At 39.9% G+C, this 16,482-nt stretch overlaps 1 protein-coding gene and 1 long non-coding RNA gene across 6 annotated transcripts in view; one reads left to right on the top strand and one right to left on the bottom strand.

The window, feature by feature from the left end:
* LOC134736198 (uncharacterized) overlaps positions 1–16,482 on the top strand; it is a 51,671-nt gene that overhangs the window by 16,637 nt on the left and 18,552 nt on the right. The window lies entirely within an intron of this gene.
* ZNF484 (zinc finger protein 484) overlaps positions 3,763–16,482 on the bottom strand; it is a 33,073-nt gene continuing 20,353 nt past the window's right edge. For 3 of the 4 annotated variants that reach the window (XM_063636242.1, XM_063636240.1, XM_063636239.1), the window contains 4 exons: positions 12,229–12,355; positions 11,848–11,940; positions 9,946–9,990; positions 3,763–6,245 (listed from right to left, as the gene is read on the bottom strand). In XM_063636242.1, coding sequence (XP_063492312.1) covers positions 3,922–6,245; positions 9,946–9,990; positions 11,848–11,940; positions 12,229–12,262 — 2,496 coding nt within the window. In that variant the 5' untranslated portion in view covers positions 12,263–12,355 and the 3' untranslated portion in view covers positions 3,763–3,921. The remainder of the gene's footprint in view (positions 6,246–9,945; positions 9,991–11,847; positions 11,941–12,228; positions 12,356–16,482) is intronic. The other variant, XM_055271932.2, reaches the window with a different exon arrangement.

Consider the following 16,482-nt stretch of genomic DNA (forward strand, 5'->3'; position numbering starts at 1 on the left):
ACTTAACATTTAGCTCTCCCCATTCACTTATAGTTTTCCACCATTTATTCCTCAATCAGTTCACAAGTGCCCCTTAAGATGCAAGAAATCTCATGGAAGAAAGTCTTTCTTTCTTCTAGAGATTAATACTGTGTTGACAAAAGGTCAGGTAGCTCTTTTATAGTTTCTTCTTTTTCTTGGGAGTATGACATTCTATTTTTAAAAATGTGCCTGAGAATAAAGGTTGAGAATCACTATCTCAGTAATCCTACTAAGTTAATTTTTCAAACCCTGGGACTCTATACCAGTCTTCATTAACCCTATTTTCTGTTAATTGTACAAAGGAAAAACCATAGTATTAAAAAAGATATCTGAGAAGCTTTTAGTGAATCTCTTCCATTTGCTAAATTTGGCAGCTACCACAATAAAATTTGAAGCCATCAGAGGTAATTTACGTATCAAAGTTTGTAAAGTTTTTTTTTTTTTTTTTTTTTTTTTTTTTTTTTTTTTTTTTTTTGAGATGGAGTCTCGCTGTGTCGCCCAGGCTGGAGTGTAGTGGTGCGATTTTGGCTTACTGCAAGCTCCGCCTCCTGGATTCATGCCATTCTCCTGCCTCAGCCTCCCGAGTAGCTGGGACTACAGGTGCCCACCATCACGCCCAGCTAATTTTTTGTATTTTTAGTAGAGACGGGTTTTCACTGTGTTAGCCAGGATGGTCTCGATCTCCTGACCTCGGGATCCACCCGCCTCGGCCTCCCAAAGTGCTGGGATTACAGGCGTGAGCCACCACGCCTGGCTGTAAAGGTTTTAACAAATGGGTGAATGCCTTAAGACTTTTAGCAACAAAAGATTGGAATAAAGTAATGCTGCAAATCTAAGCATTTTCATTTACAAGTCAGTAATTTTGGAAATTAAGAAAATATATTTTTGGCTTGATACTTCTTAAATACAAGTAGCTATCTCAACAAATTGAAAACATCTGCCAGTGGCAGAGTAGGTGGTACAGACTAGTACTTCCTTTGAGAACTAAAAAAGGTGGATGAAAATATTAAACACATTTAATTTTTTTAAGGCATAAGAAAGCTACCACGGCAGTGAGAAACTGCAGGAATAAAATTGGAGACAAGACATAAAGTCTCATATTTGGGACATAATGTCTGAAACTGTTTATTACTAAGAGGTATTTGCTAATTCTGATGGCAAATACTGGGCAAGAGAGGCTGGAGAGAATTTTTGACAAATTCAAGTGACCGAAGGAGAAATACTAGAATTCAAGTCTTTCCAAAGAGGAGGAGCCTGATGTACATCCCAAACTCCTAAGTCCTAAAAGTATCCTAGAAATAAGGTTTAGATGTTCACATTCTGAACATATAATAAAATAAGATGAGTCTTCCAGAGACTCAAGCCCAGTTTCAAATAATCTTAATACATGACTGGATAAAGGCAATCAGAGATTACCAGTGATCCTAGCCTAAGAAGCTACATTAGAAGCTATGGCAATACTCTCTGGAAGAAGATATTATCCAGACCATCTTATTACCTCTACAATTTTAATATATATTGTCTGGCAAGTGATATAAAAATCGCCATATGAGGAGACAGGACATCAGCAAAACTCAAGAAAAATAACCATTAGAAAACAGGCCAACAGAACTGGGTAATAAGGCTATCCCTAAAAGAAACAGAGAATGAGAATGAGGCAGATGCATAATTTGAATAGATAATAGCTAGGAATTTCCCCAAATGCACGTGTGCACACACATGCATGCACACGTGCACACACATGCATGCACACGTGCACACACACACACCCCAAAACCACTAAGCCACAGATTTAAAAAACATTATAAACTCCAAGGAGGATAAATACATGGAAAAATTACACCTAGACATATCAATGTGCAACTGTTAAAAAACAAAGACAAATAGATAAATTTCAAAGGAGACAGAAAAGCAGATTGCCTGCAAAGGTAATTATATAAAGCTTCTCAATAAAACAATAAAAGACAAACCAAAATAAAATATCATCAAAATACTAATAGAAAACAACTTTCAATTTAGAATTCTATATTCAGTAAAAGTATCCTTCAAAAATGAAGGCAAAATAAAACACTGCCAACAAACGAAGAACAATTTGTCACCAGCAAACTCACAGTAAAAGAAATACTAAAGGGTGTTCTTCAGTAAGAAGCAAAATAATTCTAGAGGAAAACTTAAAGGACAGGAAGGAATAAAAAAGTAACTAAAATGATAAATACGTGGGTTAATTTAAATGGATATTGACTCAAATAATGATTGGCTATGTTCACCATATACAGAATCCAAATATACAAAATTAATACCATATGAGACAAATAAATGAAATTAATGTTATAACTTCTCCCCTTGTCCAGAAATGTTGTTAGTACTAATTTACATTAGCTTTTAATCCATATGTATATTAGTATCTGACATAGTATATTTATGGCAAAAAATTACTAGAGATAAAAAGAAACATATAATAATGATAATGTGTCAATTAACCAGGAAGATTACAACAATTCTAAACTGTATGTAAAATCAAAGACAAAATATATAAAGCAAAAATTAGTAGCTCTAAAGGAGACAAATTCACAATTATTTGTAAAATTTTTTTTTTTTTTTTGAGACAGAGTCTCGCTCTGTCACCCAGGCTGGAGTGCAGTGGCGCGATCTCAGCTCACTGCAAGCTCCACCTCCCAGGTTCACGCCATTCTCCTGCCTCAGCCTCCTGAGTAGCTGGGACTACAGGCGCCCACCACCACGCCTGGCTAATTTTTTGTATTTTTAGTAGAGACGGGGTTTCACCATGTTAGCCAGGATGGTCTTGATCTCCTGACCTCGTGATCTGCCCGCCTCGGCCTCCCAAAGTGCTGGGATTACAGGCATGAGCCACCGCGCCCAGCAATTATTTGTAAAATTACAACACACTTCTTTCAGTATTTGGTAGAAGAAAAGCCAAAAATTCTATTCAAATACAGAGAATTTGAAAAACAAAATTAATTCAGTTTGTAGAGATTGTGAGGAGATAAAAGGAGAAGTCTTCCAAATGTTCAACTACATTTTATCTTCTAAGGAAACAAACTAAAATTAAAGATGCTTGTGTCTCATGGTAATCTAGCAAGTAATGAACATGTAGAGAATGTACTAACAAAATTAGTGGGAAAAAATTTTAGGATTTGATATCCATTTTCTTAATTTGTCCTATTTTTCAAACAGGAGTTGCTAACAACAACATCAAAAAAGTGCAGGTTTCTGTGGTCAAAGCTGAGGGTCTAAAGTGCTGCTATCTAGATCTGGGTCCCTGAATCTAAGTTCCATATCTTAGGGTCAGTTCTAAGGTAATAAGTAGTTAGGGGACTGTTGCTTACATCATTGGGGAAATAGACTTTTGAGAAACAGGCAAAGAGCAATTTCAGACCTCTTGGCTAACTGCTGCCCCAACATACGCCAACAGATATAACAATAAATAATGGTGACTTCCCAAAGAAAATTTAAAAAAAAAGTAGAGTCCTTTCTTTCTGTCTTTAGTGTTTTCACAAAAACTGCTGATTCACTTTCATTATAGACCTAAATTGCCCTCCCTTTGCCTTGATCTCAGTGTCCTTAGGCTGCTTAGACAATGTAAAATTATCTCATCACACTACTTATTATGAATTTTTTTGGGTCAATACTGAATAGTTGTGGTACCCAGAACATGAAAAACTCAACAGCCCTGAATTTATAAACTGTTTGCCCAAAAAGTGAAACAAGAAAGACTGCAAATCATCTCCTTGCACATTTACTATTATTTGCAGGAGCTTGACAACACCAACATCAAGTAACCAAAGATGGCCACTATACAGTGCTTAAACACTCTCAAAAGTGTCTCCCCATATGCGTAACTACACATCAGCTATATGATCCAGATGTTCATAATTCTAACTAGATAGAAGAAAGTTGGCCTTGGTCACCTTCTGAGTCCCCACACCACAATTGTGGCATGGAGCACTCTACTTCCCCAGTGTCAGATTTCTGAGGCATACTGAGTTGTGGCTTCCAGTTTAAGGCTTTCCCCAAGTCACTGCACTTATAGGGTTTCTGTTTAGTATGAATTTTCTGGTGTTTAATAAGATTTGATCTGATGGTGAAGGCCTTTCCACACTCAGCACATATATATGGTTTCTCTCCTGTGTGAATTCGATGATGCTCATGGAGTTGTGATTTCTTAATGAAAGACTTCCCACAGTCACTGCATTCATAGGGTTTCTCTCCAGTATGAATTCTCCTGTGTCTATTTAAGTGTGACTTCTGGATGAAGGATTTCCCACATTCAGTACAAATATAGGGTTTCTCTCCTGTATGAATTCTCTGATGCATAATTAGTGTTGATTTTCTTGCAAAGGCTTTCCCACATTCACTGCACTCATAATGCCTTTCTCCAGTATGGGATTGCTGATGTATATGGAGACCTGACTTCCTAGTGAAGGCTTTCCCACAGTCACTACATTTATAAGGTTTCTCTCCAGTGTGAATTTTCTGGTGTGTAAAGAGATTTGATCTGTCAGTAAAAGCCTTTCCACATTCAGCACATCTATAGGGTTTCTCTCCCGTGTGAATCTGCTGATGTACGTGGAGCTGTGATTTCTTAGTGAAGGATTTCCCACAAATACTGCATTCATAGGGTTTCTCTCCAGTATGAATTCTCTCATGTGTAATAAAATGGGATTTGTGGAAGAAGGCCTTACCACATTCAGTGCAAACATATGGTTTTTCCCCTCTATGAATTCTCTGGTGCATACTTAGTGTTGACTTCTGAATGAATGCTTTCCCACATTCACTGCATTCATAATGTCTCTCTCCAGTATGACACTTCTGGTGTATCCTGAGCCGTGACTTCCAGGTGAATGATTTTCCACAGTCACTGCATTTATATGGTTTCTCTCCAGTATGAATTTTTTGGTGCTTAATGAGATTTGACCTGTCAGTAAAGGCCTTACCACATACAGTACATATATAGGGTCTTTCTCCTGTATGAATTTTCTGGTGTATAATGAGATTTGTCTTGTGAGTGAAGACCTTCCCACATTCTGAACATATAAAGGGATTCTCTCCTGTGTGAATTCGCTGATGCACATGGAGTTGTGATTTTTTAATAAAGGATTTCCCACAGTCACTGCATTCATAGGGTTTTTCTCCAGTATGAATTCTTTCATGTGTGATAAAATGTGACTTCCGGATAAAGGCCTTCCCACATTCAGTGCATACATAGGGTTTTTCTCCTGTATGGATTTTCTGATGCATACTTAGTGTTGATTTCCTTGTGAAAGCTTTTCCACATTCACTACATTCAAAGTGTTTCCCTACAGTATGAATTGTTTTATGTATATTAAGGTTTGAATTCTGAGGGAGGTTTTTCTCACATTCACTGTATTCATAAGGTTTTTCTCCAGAAGGAATTCTCTGGCATCTGAACAGATTAGACTTCTGGATAAAGGCTCTTCCATAGTCACTGCATTTATAGTAATTCCCCTCATAAGGAGTTTTCTGACGGTTTGACTTGAGGGAAAAATCCTTCTCATATTCAGTGCATATTCCTGCATAAACCCTCTGACAGCCATCAAGCTGGGACTTCTGAGTGAAGACTGCCTCACATTCATGGCATTCATGCTGCTTTTCTTCAGCACAAATACTCTCATGTGCAAAGGCATGTGACTTTGGGGAGAAAACATTTACATAGTCAGAAAACAAATAGAGGCACTCTCTAGTATGAATTTTCTGATGTTGAATGAGAGCTTGCTTATGATGCAGAGGTTTCCCACGTTGGTTACATTCACAAGCAGTCACTTCTGTATGAGAATTCATATGAGTGAAAATATCACCATCTCCAATAGTCTTATCAGAATTTTCTGTTGCATTGTTTCTATTATATAAGGTTACGATAGGCTCCAAATTCTTTCCACATGAGTTACAGTTATAGGGTCTTTTTCTTGAGGAAACCAGGTGTGTGTTTACATGAACTATTTCCCCAATGTCCTTATATTCAAAGATGTTGTCATTAGCTAGTGTTTTCTTGTTAATGAAGGCAATATGACTTAAAGGTTTGTTCTGGTTTTCTCCACATTTTCTTGTGTGTTCATCGTCTTTCCACAATTCTTCTAAAATGGAATATGGGTCATCTCTTGTGAAGAGATTAATATTAATCTCAGACTGGAAAGAAACTTCTTCAGACATCCTCTGTTGTAAAGGTCCAAAACCAATGTCCCCATCTAAAAAAGAAAGAAAAGATAAGACTGACAAAAAGAAGAATTAACAGAAAATAAGGCCAGGTGCAGTGGCTCATGCCTGTAATCCTAACACTTTGGGAGGCTGAGGCGGGCAGATCACTTGAGGCCAGGAGTTTGAGACCAGCCTGGCCAGCATAGCAAAACTCTGTCTTTGCTAAAAAAAAAACACTAAAAATATTGTCTCTACTAAAAATTAACCAGGCGTGGTGGCACATGCCTGTAATTCCAGCTGAGTGGCACATGCCTGTAATTCAAGTGGCTGAGGCAAGAGAATGGCTTGAAGGCAGAGGTTGCAGTGAGCTGAAATTGTGCCACTGCACTCTAGTCTGGGTGACAGAGCAAGACTCTGTCTCCAAAATAAATAAATGAATAAATAAAAATACAATAGACCTTTGATTCAGGCCGGGTGTGGTGGCTCACGCCTGTAAGCCCAGCACTTTGGGAGGCTGAGGCAGGCGGATCACCTGAGGTCGGGAGCTGAAGACCAGCCTGGCCAACATGGAGAAATCTCATCTCTACTAAAAATACAAAATTAGCCGGGCATGGTGGTGCATGCCTGTAATCCCAGCTACTTGGGAGGCTGAGACAGGAGAATCACTTGAACCCAGGAGGCAGAGGTCGCGGTGAGCCGAGATCTTGCCATTACACTCCAGCCTGGGCAACAAAAGCGAAACTCTATCTCCAAAAAAAAAGAGTTAATTCAAGGCAAACACAGAGATATGAGAGAGGCTATATAAATATAACAAATGTACATATTTTAAATATACATAAATATATAGGTATAATAACTCATTTATATATAATATGTAATACAATGATGTAGATACTTACATTACACTTATAACATGATAAACAATATCATTTAGATGTGCTGTTCTAAGTTCTATATTAATTCACTTAAACTTTATCACAGCCAGGTGTGGTGGTTCATGCCTGTAATCCCAGCACTGTGGGAGGCTGAGATGAGAGGATTGCTTGAGCCCAGGAGTTTGAGACCAGCCTGGGAAACAAGTGAGACCCCCATCTCTACAGAAAAACATAAAAAAACAATTAGCTGGGCCTAGTGGCACATGCCTATAGTCCCAGCTACTCAGGAGGCTGAAGCAGGAGGATCACTTGAGCCCAGGTGTTTGAAGCTGCAGTGAGCTCTGATCGCACCATTACACTCCAGCCTGGGTGACAGAGTGAGACTCTGTCTCTCTCTCTCTTTTTTTTTTCTTTTTTAAGACAGGGTCTCACTCTGTTGCTCAGGCTAGAGTGTAATGGCATGATCAGAGCTCACTGCAACCTCCACCTCCTGAGTTCAAGGGATTCTTGTGCCTCAGCCTCATGAGTGGCTGGAACTACAGGCAAGTGCCACCACACCTGGCTAATTTTTGTATTTTTAGTAGAGATGGGGATTCACCATATTGGCCAGGCTGGTCTCGAACTCCTGACCTCAAGTATCTGTCCACCTCGGCCTCCCAAAGTGTTGGGATTACAGGCGTGAGCCAGCAGGCCCAGCTGAGACCCTGTCTCTTAAAAACAAAAACAAAAAGCACTTTATTGCAACCCTTTGCTGTTGGTATTATTATTGTTTCTAGTTTACAGATGAGGAAACTGAGCCACAGAAGAGTTTAGTAATTTGCCTAAATCAAATGTTTAGTAATTGGGGAAGAAGAGATTGCAATTCAGTGCAAATGTAGTAGAACTACATGGTGAGTGAGGTGTCAGAAGAACAAAGTGATAAACTCTGTGAAAAGAAGTATTTCTGAGTCTAGATTCTTTTCCTTAATCTGTAAATCCTCACAATCTTCCTGTTTTCTCTTTTCCCTATGATCCACTGTGCCCTAAATACCAATGTATTTATGTTTACAGTAAAATTACAGTATCTTAGTCATCCTAACTTGGCCAAACAGTAAAATTTACATACATTTGTTATATTTATATAGCCTCTCTCATTTCTCTGTGTTTGCCTTGAATCAACTCTATGTAACAATTGGTCTATTTTCTTTTGCCATGGAGCCTCACTCTATCACCCAGGCTGGAGTGGCTGGAGTGCAATGGCGCGATCTCGGCTCACTGCAACCTCTGCCTCCCGGGTTTAAGCAATTCTCCTGCCTTAGCCACATGAGTAGGTGGGACTACAGACATGTGCCGCCATACATGTATTTGTAAAAATACAAATTTTTGTATTTTTAGTAGAGATGGGGTTTCACCATGTTGGCCAAGCTGGTCTCAAACTCCTGACCTCAAGTGATCTGCCTGCCTCAGCCTCCCAAAGTGCTGGGATTACAGGTGTGAGCCACCACGCCCAGCCTTTTTTTTTTTTTTTTTTTTTTTTGAGATGGAGTGTTGTTCCTGTCACCCAGGCTGGAGTACAGTGGCACGGTCTCGGCTCACTGCAACCTCCACCTCCTGGGATCAAGTGATTCTCCTGCCTCAGCCTCCTGAGTAGGTGGGATTACAGGCGCCTGCCACCTCGCCTGGCTAATTTTCATACTTTTAGTAGAGATGGGGTTTCGCCATGTTGGCCAAGCTAGTCTCAAACTCCTGACCTCAAGTAATCCACCCACCTCAGCCTCCCAAAGTGCTGGGGTTACAGGCGTGAGCCACTGTGCCCGGCCAAAATATGTGTATTATTTGAATACGCAGATAGATAACATAATAATCAAAGGGCTCGATGAAAAGGGAGAATTAAAGAAAATCTTAAAATAGGGTAGAAATGGTTATGGAAAACAGGGACAAATGTGAATTGCAAATATGAGGCCATATTCTTTCTCTACCTTACAAACCTACTGAGAATCTGTCACATGTTAGATATTAAGTAGTAACTTTAGTTTTGTTCCATGTAGCTATGACAGGATAAACACAGCACACAATGTTTTAAGTAGTGAAATCTATCAGCAGCATCTGAGATGAAATAGTGAAAAAGAAAAAATGGGATTATCACATACAAATAGGATTAGAATAATCTAGGCATGAGAAAATATAGACATGGTCGTAGGTGATATGACTGGGAGGTAAGAAAGAGGCTTTTGTAAATGAGAAAAATAAGTAGAAAAGCAGAATGAATTATCTGCGAAGATGGATTAGAGGGAAAAGTAAAAAAACTCCATGAGAAGATGACAACATTTTGAAAGGCAAGCCACCTGCTTTTACATGCTACATTGTATCTTGTCTTCCTTCACACAAACAGCCAGACCCTTAAATGCAGACAGTATTGGTTTTTCCCCGAGTGCTGTATACAACAGGGTCAATGCCTGACTGAGACACACAAATAACAATCACAGAGAAAAAGTTGTTCCCATGAGCCAATTATCACTCAGAGCTTATGCTGCATTGCAGCTGAGACACATAATCTGAGACACAGATTATGCTGGGCTGAGACACATGGCCCTGGGCAACTTTAAGCAGGGCCCAAAGCCCTTACACCTGCCTCTAAATGTCCACGATAACTTCTAACTTAGGTTAGTTATGTATAGGACAGAGGCAAAGTGCATACTTGCCAGCAGGCAGTATATCCAGTTGGCAAGAGAAGAAAGACCCCTGTGGGTGTGATCATTGCCTCGACATCCTGCTCATTGCCCCAGCTGTAAATGACCTGCAAGGAGAAATGGACCCTACCCCAAACTTGGTTCAGATGTCAAGAGTGATGATGAGACACACACAATAAGAGAGTGTAAAAAGATTCATTACTCACATAATGAGGCTTTCTGGGGACAGCTCCAAGCAGGTCCAGATGGGGCTAGAGTGAGCAAGGAAAGAACTGTCTTGGGGGTTTATGGCAGGGGCGGGTGGGGCTGGGCTAACTATTCCCTTATGTAGTTGGAATTTCCCAGCACCAGTGGAGGGAACCCATGGGCTTTTTTCTCAGTTTGTCCAGGAAAAAAAGAAGGGTGAGGCTTAGAAAACGTCAGCAGTTGAACATCAAAAATAAAGGATACAGAATGAGATGTTCAAAGTATTTTATTAGGGAAATACAAATTAAATAATAATTAGAAATTAAAACCCATCAGATTAGCCAAAATATTAAAAATTTGGATAACACTAGGTATGGGTAGGGATGTGGGGAACTAATACCCTTGTACAAAGTTCCAGGGACTGTAGAGTGACACAGCCAATCTGGAAAATAATGTGCTTATACCTCATCATATTGAATATTAGTATGCCCAATGATAAAGCAATCCCACTCCTCTTTCTTAAGAAATTCTCATTTCCAGCTGGGTGCTGTGGCTCACGCCTGTAATCCCAGCACTTTAGGGGTCCAAGGCGGGTGGGTCACGAGGTCAGGAGATCGAGACCATCCTGGCTAACATGGTGAAACCCCGTCTCTACTAAAAATACAAAAAATTAGCTGGGTGCAGTGGTGGGCGTGTGTAGTCCCAGCTACTGGGGAGGCTGAGGCAGGAGAATGGCGTGAACCTGGGAAGCAGAGCTTGCAGTGAGCTGAGATCACGCCACTGCACTCCAGCCTGGGGGACAGAGCAAAACTCCATCTCAAAAAAAAAAAAAAAAAAAAAAAAGAAATTATCATTTCCAATAAGAATAATTCATGAAGAAATGTATTGCAGTACTGTTTGTAGTAGCTGAAAAACTGGACAAGTAAAATGGGGTATATATGTGCACTACAGAATGATATGTAGAAATTAGAATAATGCATTGCAACATGGACAAATTTGAGGAAAAAAAACTTGAGTAGGATATATAATACAGTACCATTTCTACAAATTAGCAATGCCAACAACTCAGATTTTACAAATATCCCACAAATTCAAGGATAAATGGCATAACATGTCAAATATATTAGAACAGTTGCCTCTTGGAAGGATAAAAATGAATATGGAGACTGAGGATTGAAAAGAATAAATAAGAGGGGAGCCTTAAACACATTGATGATGATATTGACTAAAAACTAAGGCTATAATTATTAACTCAATCTTCTGTACAGGATATACCTGTACACGAGATAAAAAAAACTTTTTGTAAGATATGCAAATAAATAAATTAGAAAGATCAAGTCAGTGTTGCGTTGCACTAGCCAAGTAGGAAGAAAATATCAATGGTACCCTCAAGGTGAACAATCAGAGAAGAGGCATGGGGGGACTTCAGATAAGCCCATTTCTAGATGACAGTTGTGAGGCACTAAGGGGAAAGAGACAAAGTAAGAAGAAACAGCAGGAACTGAAGTTGTAATGCACAGTAATGTTTTAAGAAGGTAGATCTATGAGTATTTGAATGCATAAGGAAATGATCTAGGACCCTGATGGAGGTAGAAAGAATAAAACTTTTCTAGGGAAAGAGAGAAAAAAGCAAGAAAACAGGACCCTAGAAAGTAGGGTGTGACATGATCCAAAGAACCAGTAATTGTAGTATATTCCCTCCTAAAAAGCCAAGCAAAGAAGAAGGCATTGATATGAGAAGAGATCTTAAGTGGAGTTAGCATTTAGCTATCCAAGGGTCCTTGTCTAATAACTGCTCTTCCAAGCAGTTCTAAAAGTCATTATTAATGACACATCAAAGTCGGGCAAAGTTGTGCACAGCTTCTCCCAGTACAAATGCAGCTGAGTCATACTGTCTACCATGCTCTTGGTTCCCTTCTCACCTGGACGGCTCTGACTGGGGATCTCACCATCCAACATACATGGCTCTTCTTGTTCCAAGCTGAAGATGACTTCTGGTTTGGGAACTTGACATCCTGTTAACAGGGGATGATAGAAGACTTGATTTCAGAGGCCATACAATGAAGCATTCCTTTTTTTTTCCAAAAAAGTTCACTGGGAACAGAGGAATATTCACACTACCCGAAAGAGATTATTAAGAACATGGGACGAAATAAGGACAAAACCATTACACACTTTAGATGTCCTGCAGTCTTTACAAGTCCCACATACCTCAGAAAACACAGACTTCAGCAATTCTACTGAGAAGAAAAATATACTCAATTAGGTGCAGCCTACTGTATACCCAGCAGAGCTGTGCTTACCCACTGAGATCAAGTTGAAATAGTTTTCCAGCATCACTTCTCTGTATAGGCTTTTCTGAGCAAGGTCTAATTGTTGCCACTCATCCCTACTGAAGTCTACAGTTACGTCCTTGAATGACACTGATTCCTGTTAAAAAAAAAAAAAAAAAAAAAAAAAAACCTTTCAATGTGAAGGATCGAGATTACAGAATGGAAACAAGACAGGACCTTATTTTTAATGTGATATAATATACTATAAAGAACTTCTACAACTCAACAACGAACAAAATAATTTTGAAAATGGGTAAAAAGCTTAAATAGACATTTCTGCAAGGAAGATATACAAATATTTAACAAGCACATGTAAAGATGCTCAACATCATTAATCACTAGGGAAATGCAAATTAAAACTACAAGATATTACCTCACACCCATCTGGATGATAAAGAAAATGTCTAAAATTGATTATAATGATGGCTATACAACTGAGTGAATATACTAAAAATCAATACATGGTACACTTTTTTTTTTTTTTTGAGACAGAGTCTCGCTCAGTCACCCAGGCTGGAGTGCAGTGGCTCAATCTCCGCTCACCGCAAGCTCCACCTCCTGGGTTCACGCCATTCTCCTGCCTCAGCCTCCTGAGTAGCTGGGACTACAGGCGCCCGCCACCACACCCAGCTAATTTTAAAAAAATTTTTTAGTAGAGACAGGGTATCACCGTGTTAGCCAGGATGGTCTCGATCTCCTGACCTCGTGATCTGCCCGCCTCAGCCTCCCAAAGTGCTGGGATTACAGGCATGAGCCACCACACCCAACCTACATGGTACACTTTAAATGGTAAACTGTGTGGTATATGAAAGAGAGGGCTCTTTTTCGGCACTGCCATTTCCAGATGAGATGCAGTAGCTTGGCAGTCCAGTGCTTCCTTCAAAAATGAACTGTAAATGCCAGATGCAATATTTGAAATCATCTGTTTCAAAGCACTGGAAAGCTGCTAAGGTAACAAGAAATATAGGGGCTAAGACTGGAGAGGAGAGAATATTAAAGATTGAAGCTGACTTATTCAGTCACTTTGATAGTGGGAGCATTTACCAATTCTGGGTGTGGACAAAAGCTGAGAATCCACCTTTTGTCCTGGATTCTCATTTACTGGAGAATGCAGTAGAAGGCTGCAGCTGGGTGACAGAGAAACCAACATAACTCAAATACATGGCTATTTTCCCCTCAGGATATTTGCTGAATTCTAGGGTATATAGGACAGAAGACTAAAAATGTAAGCAAACAGCCTTTGAAGAGCAGAGCAAAAGTCTAGTATCTCTTAAGAAAATAGTTGGGCATCTATCAGGAAGAGGGTCTTTAGAGGACAGGGTTCTCAGCTGAAAATTCTCAGTAGCCAGGGTGATCCAGAGGTAAACTGAGTCTTAGCAGAGCTTCAACCCGGCCTTGATTCAACATCAACAGTGCCTGACTGGATGTACGTGTTCTCCCTTCCCTCCATTTGCTGACATAAGGAAAGATGAATCCTCTGTGGAGAAAGATTTTTTTTTTCTTCTGAGACAGGGTCTTCCTCTGTCATCCAGGCTGGAGCGCAGTGGCACAAACACGACTCACTGCAGCCTCGACCTGGGCTCAAGCAATCCTCCTGTCTCAGCCCCCCAAGTAGCTGGGACTACAGGCACATGCTACCATGCCCAGCTAATTTGTCTATCTTTTGTAGAGATGGGTTTTGCCATGTTGCCCAGCTGGTCTGGGACTCCTGAGCTCAAGTGATCTGCCCTCCTCAGCCTCCCAGGTGTAAGCCCTGCCTACAACTTATTATACACAGTGTTTAAAACAAACAAAAAAACCTACACATCCAAAAATACAGGATCACATATCCAAAATCAGAGAAGGAAAAAATTCAATAGAAACAGTCACACAGAGAACTGGAGTTAGATGAAAAGATGACTATCTTTAGAGAGTTGGTTTTTATAATAAAGAATCAGATGAAAGTTCAAAAATTGAAAAATCTAAAATATAAAATTAAGAAGTCCTTATACAGGTTTAACAGCAAAATACAGAATTTCTGAAATGGAAGACAAGTAAATAGAAAATATCCAAACTGAAGCAGAGATTTTTCTTTTAAAGAAAAAAACATAGGAGCATTAGGAACGTGTGACATAGTAAAAAGGTATAACCTATCAGAGTCTGAGAAGTTAAAGAGGAGAGTGCAGGGAAGAAGCAATATTTGAAGAAGTAATGGCTATGAATGACATCAACCCTTAGGATTCAAGAAGCTCTTCAAATATCTCTTTACAAAACTGCAAGTATTGACTATGCAAAACAGTAACAGTACTATTCTGGGAGGTTTAAAATATATGCAAAATTTAAATTAATGGAAATAATAATGCAAAAATGGGAGGCAGTAAATAGAATTAAAGTGTTTTAGTATCCTAGCATTATTAAGGAGATAAAATAGTAAGTTCAAGATGGATGTTTTAATATCTGGGGTAACAAACAGTAAAAGAATTATAACAAGTAAACAAAGGAAAAAATTAAAGAGTAAAAAAATTATGTAATATAAAAAGTCAAGAAAGGAATGAAAAAATAGGTAGTTCAAATAAAAACCAGGTCAGGCGTGGTGGCTCACACCTGTAATCCCAGCACTTTGGGAGGCTGAGGCAGGCGGATCATGAGGTCAGGAGATCGAGACCATCCTGGCTAACACAGTGAAACCCCATCTTTACTAAAAATACAAAAAAATTAGCGGGGTGTGGTAGCGGGCACCTGTAGTCCCAGCTACTCAGGAGGCTGAGGCAGGAGAATGGCGTGAACCTGGGAGGTGGAAGTTGCAGTGAGCCAAGACTGCACCACTGCACTCCAGCCTGGGTGACAGAGCAAAACTGCATCTCAAAAATAAAATAAAATAAAATAAAAACTAATAGTAAGGTGGTATATATAAATTCATGTATATTAGTAATTACATTAAGTGTAAATGCATTAAACATTCAAGTTAAAAGCAAGGATTGGACTTCTGGTTCTATTTTTTTTTTTTTTTTTTTTTGAGACAGAGTCTCGCTTTGTCGCCCAGGCTGGAGTGCAGTGGCGCGATCTCGGCTCACTGCAAGCTCTGCCTCCCGGGTTCACACCATTCTCCTGCCTCAGCCTCCCAAGTAGCTGGGACTACAGGCGTCCGTCACTGCGCCCAGCTAATTTTTTGTATTTTTAGTAGAGACAGGGTTTCACTGTGTTAGCCAGGATGGTCTCGATCTCCTGACCTCGTGATCCGCCCACCTCAGCCTCCCAAAGTTCTGAGATTACAGGCGTGAGCCACCTCGCCTGGCCTGAGACTTCTGGTTCTAAAAAACAAAACAAAACAAAAAAAGAGTGCATTCCACCCAATTCCTCCTGCTAATTACCTAAAAATCTAGAAAAATACATAAAGCATCTATCAGAAGACTCACTGGTGGACAAAAGAAAGTAGAACCTAAGGACTTAAAAAACAACACAGTAGTGAGCTCCCTAGAGGGAACTTAGAGGGAGTGAGGGAGCTCCTACATATTGCAAAATGAGCACTAGAGGAGCTTACAACCTGGAAGAACCAATGAGCACAGACAAAAAAGGCCTCCCCAAAGCATACATTTTCCAGCCAAATAATTTGAAATCGGGCAGCACTGCAGGATGGGACCTTTTGACTACACATACCTACAAAGTTCAGAAGTACCCAAGAACACCCTCACTTCTGACACCTATTGCAAGCAGAGGGATTTCTCAGGATCACCTGTACTTCTGACACCAATTCCAAGTCAGGGGTCCCCAAGACCACCCTCAGGTTCCGTAATTCGCGGAAGAACTCACAGAAATTAGAAAAGCCATGATACTTGTGGCTATGGTATTATATAGTGGCTTTACAATGCAAGGATGCAGATCAAAATCAGCCGAGGGAAGATGTGCTTAGCGCAGGGTCAAGAAGAGTTCCCGGTGTGAGCTTCCAGTGGTTTTCTCCCCGTGGAGTCATATGGACAGCACTTAGTTCTCCCAGCAATGATGTGTGATGATAATACGCATGGAGTATTGCCAACTGGGGAAGTTCACTTGAGCCTTGATGTCCAGAGTTTTTACTGAGACTTGATCATGTGGACATGAATGACTCCCACTGTGGCTGATCTTAGTCTCCAGCCCCTCCAGAGCTGACATTGCATGGCCAAAGTTACCCCACTATAAACCACATGTTGGCATAGAATATTCAGTGTGGCCCAAAGCTCCCACCATAAATTACACTGTCATTATATA

The sequence above is a fragment of the Symphalangus syndactylus genome, chromosome 3 (genome assembly GCF_028878055.3).
Source record: "Symphalangus syndactylus isolate Jambi chromosome 3, NHGRI_mSymSyn1-v2.1_pri, whole genome shotgun sequence".
Taxonomy (NCBI): Eukaryota; Metazoa; Chordata; class Mammalia; order Primates; family Hylobatidae; genus Symphalangus; species Symphalangus syndactylus.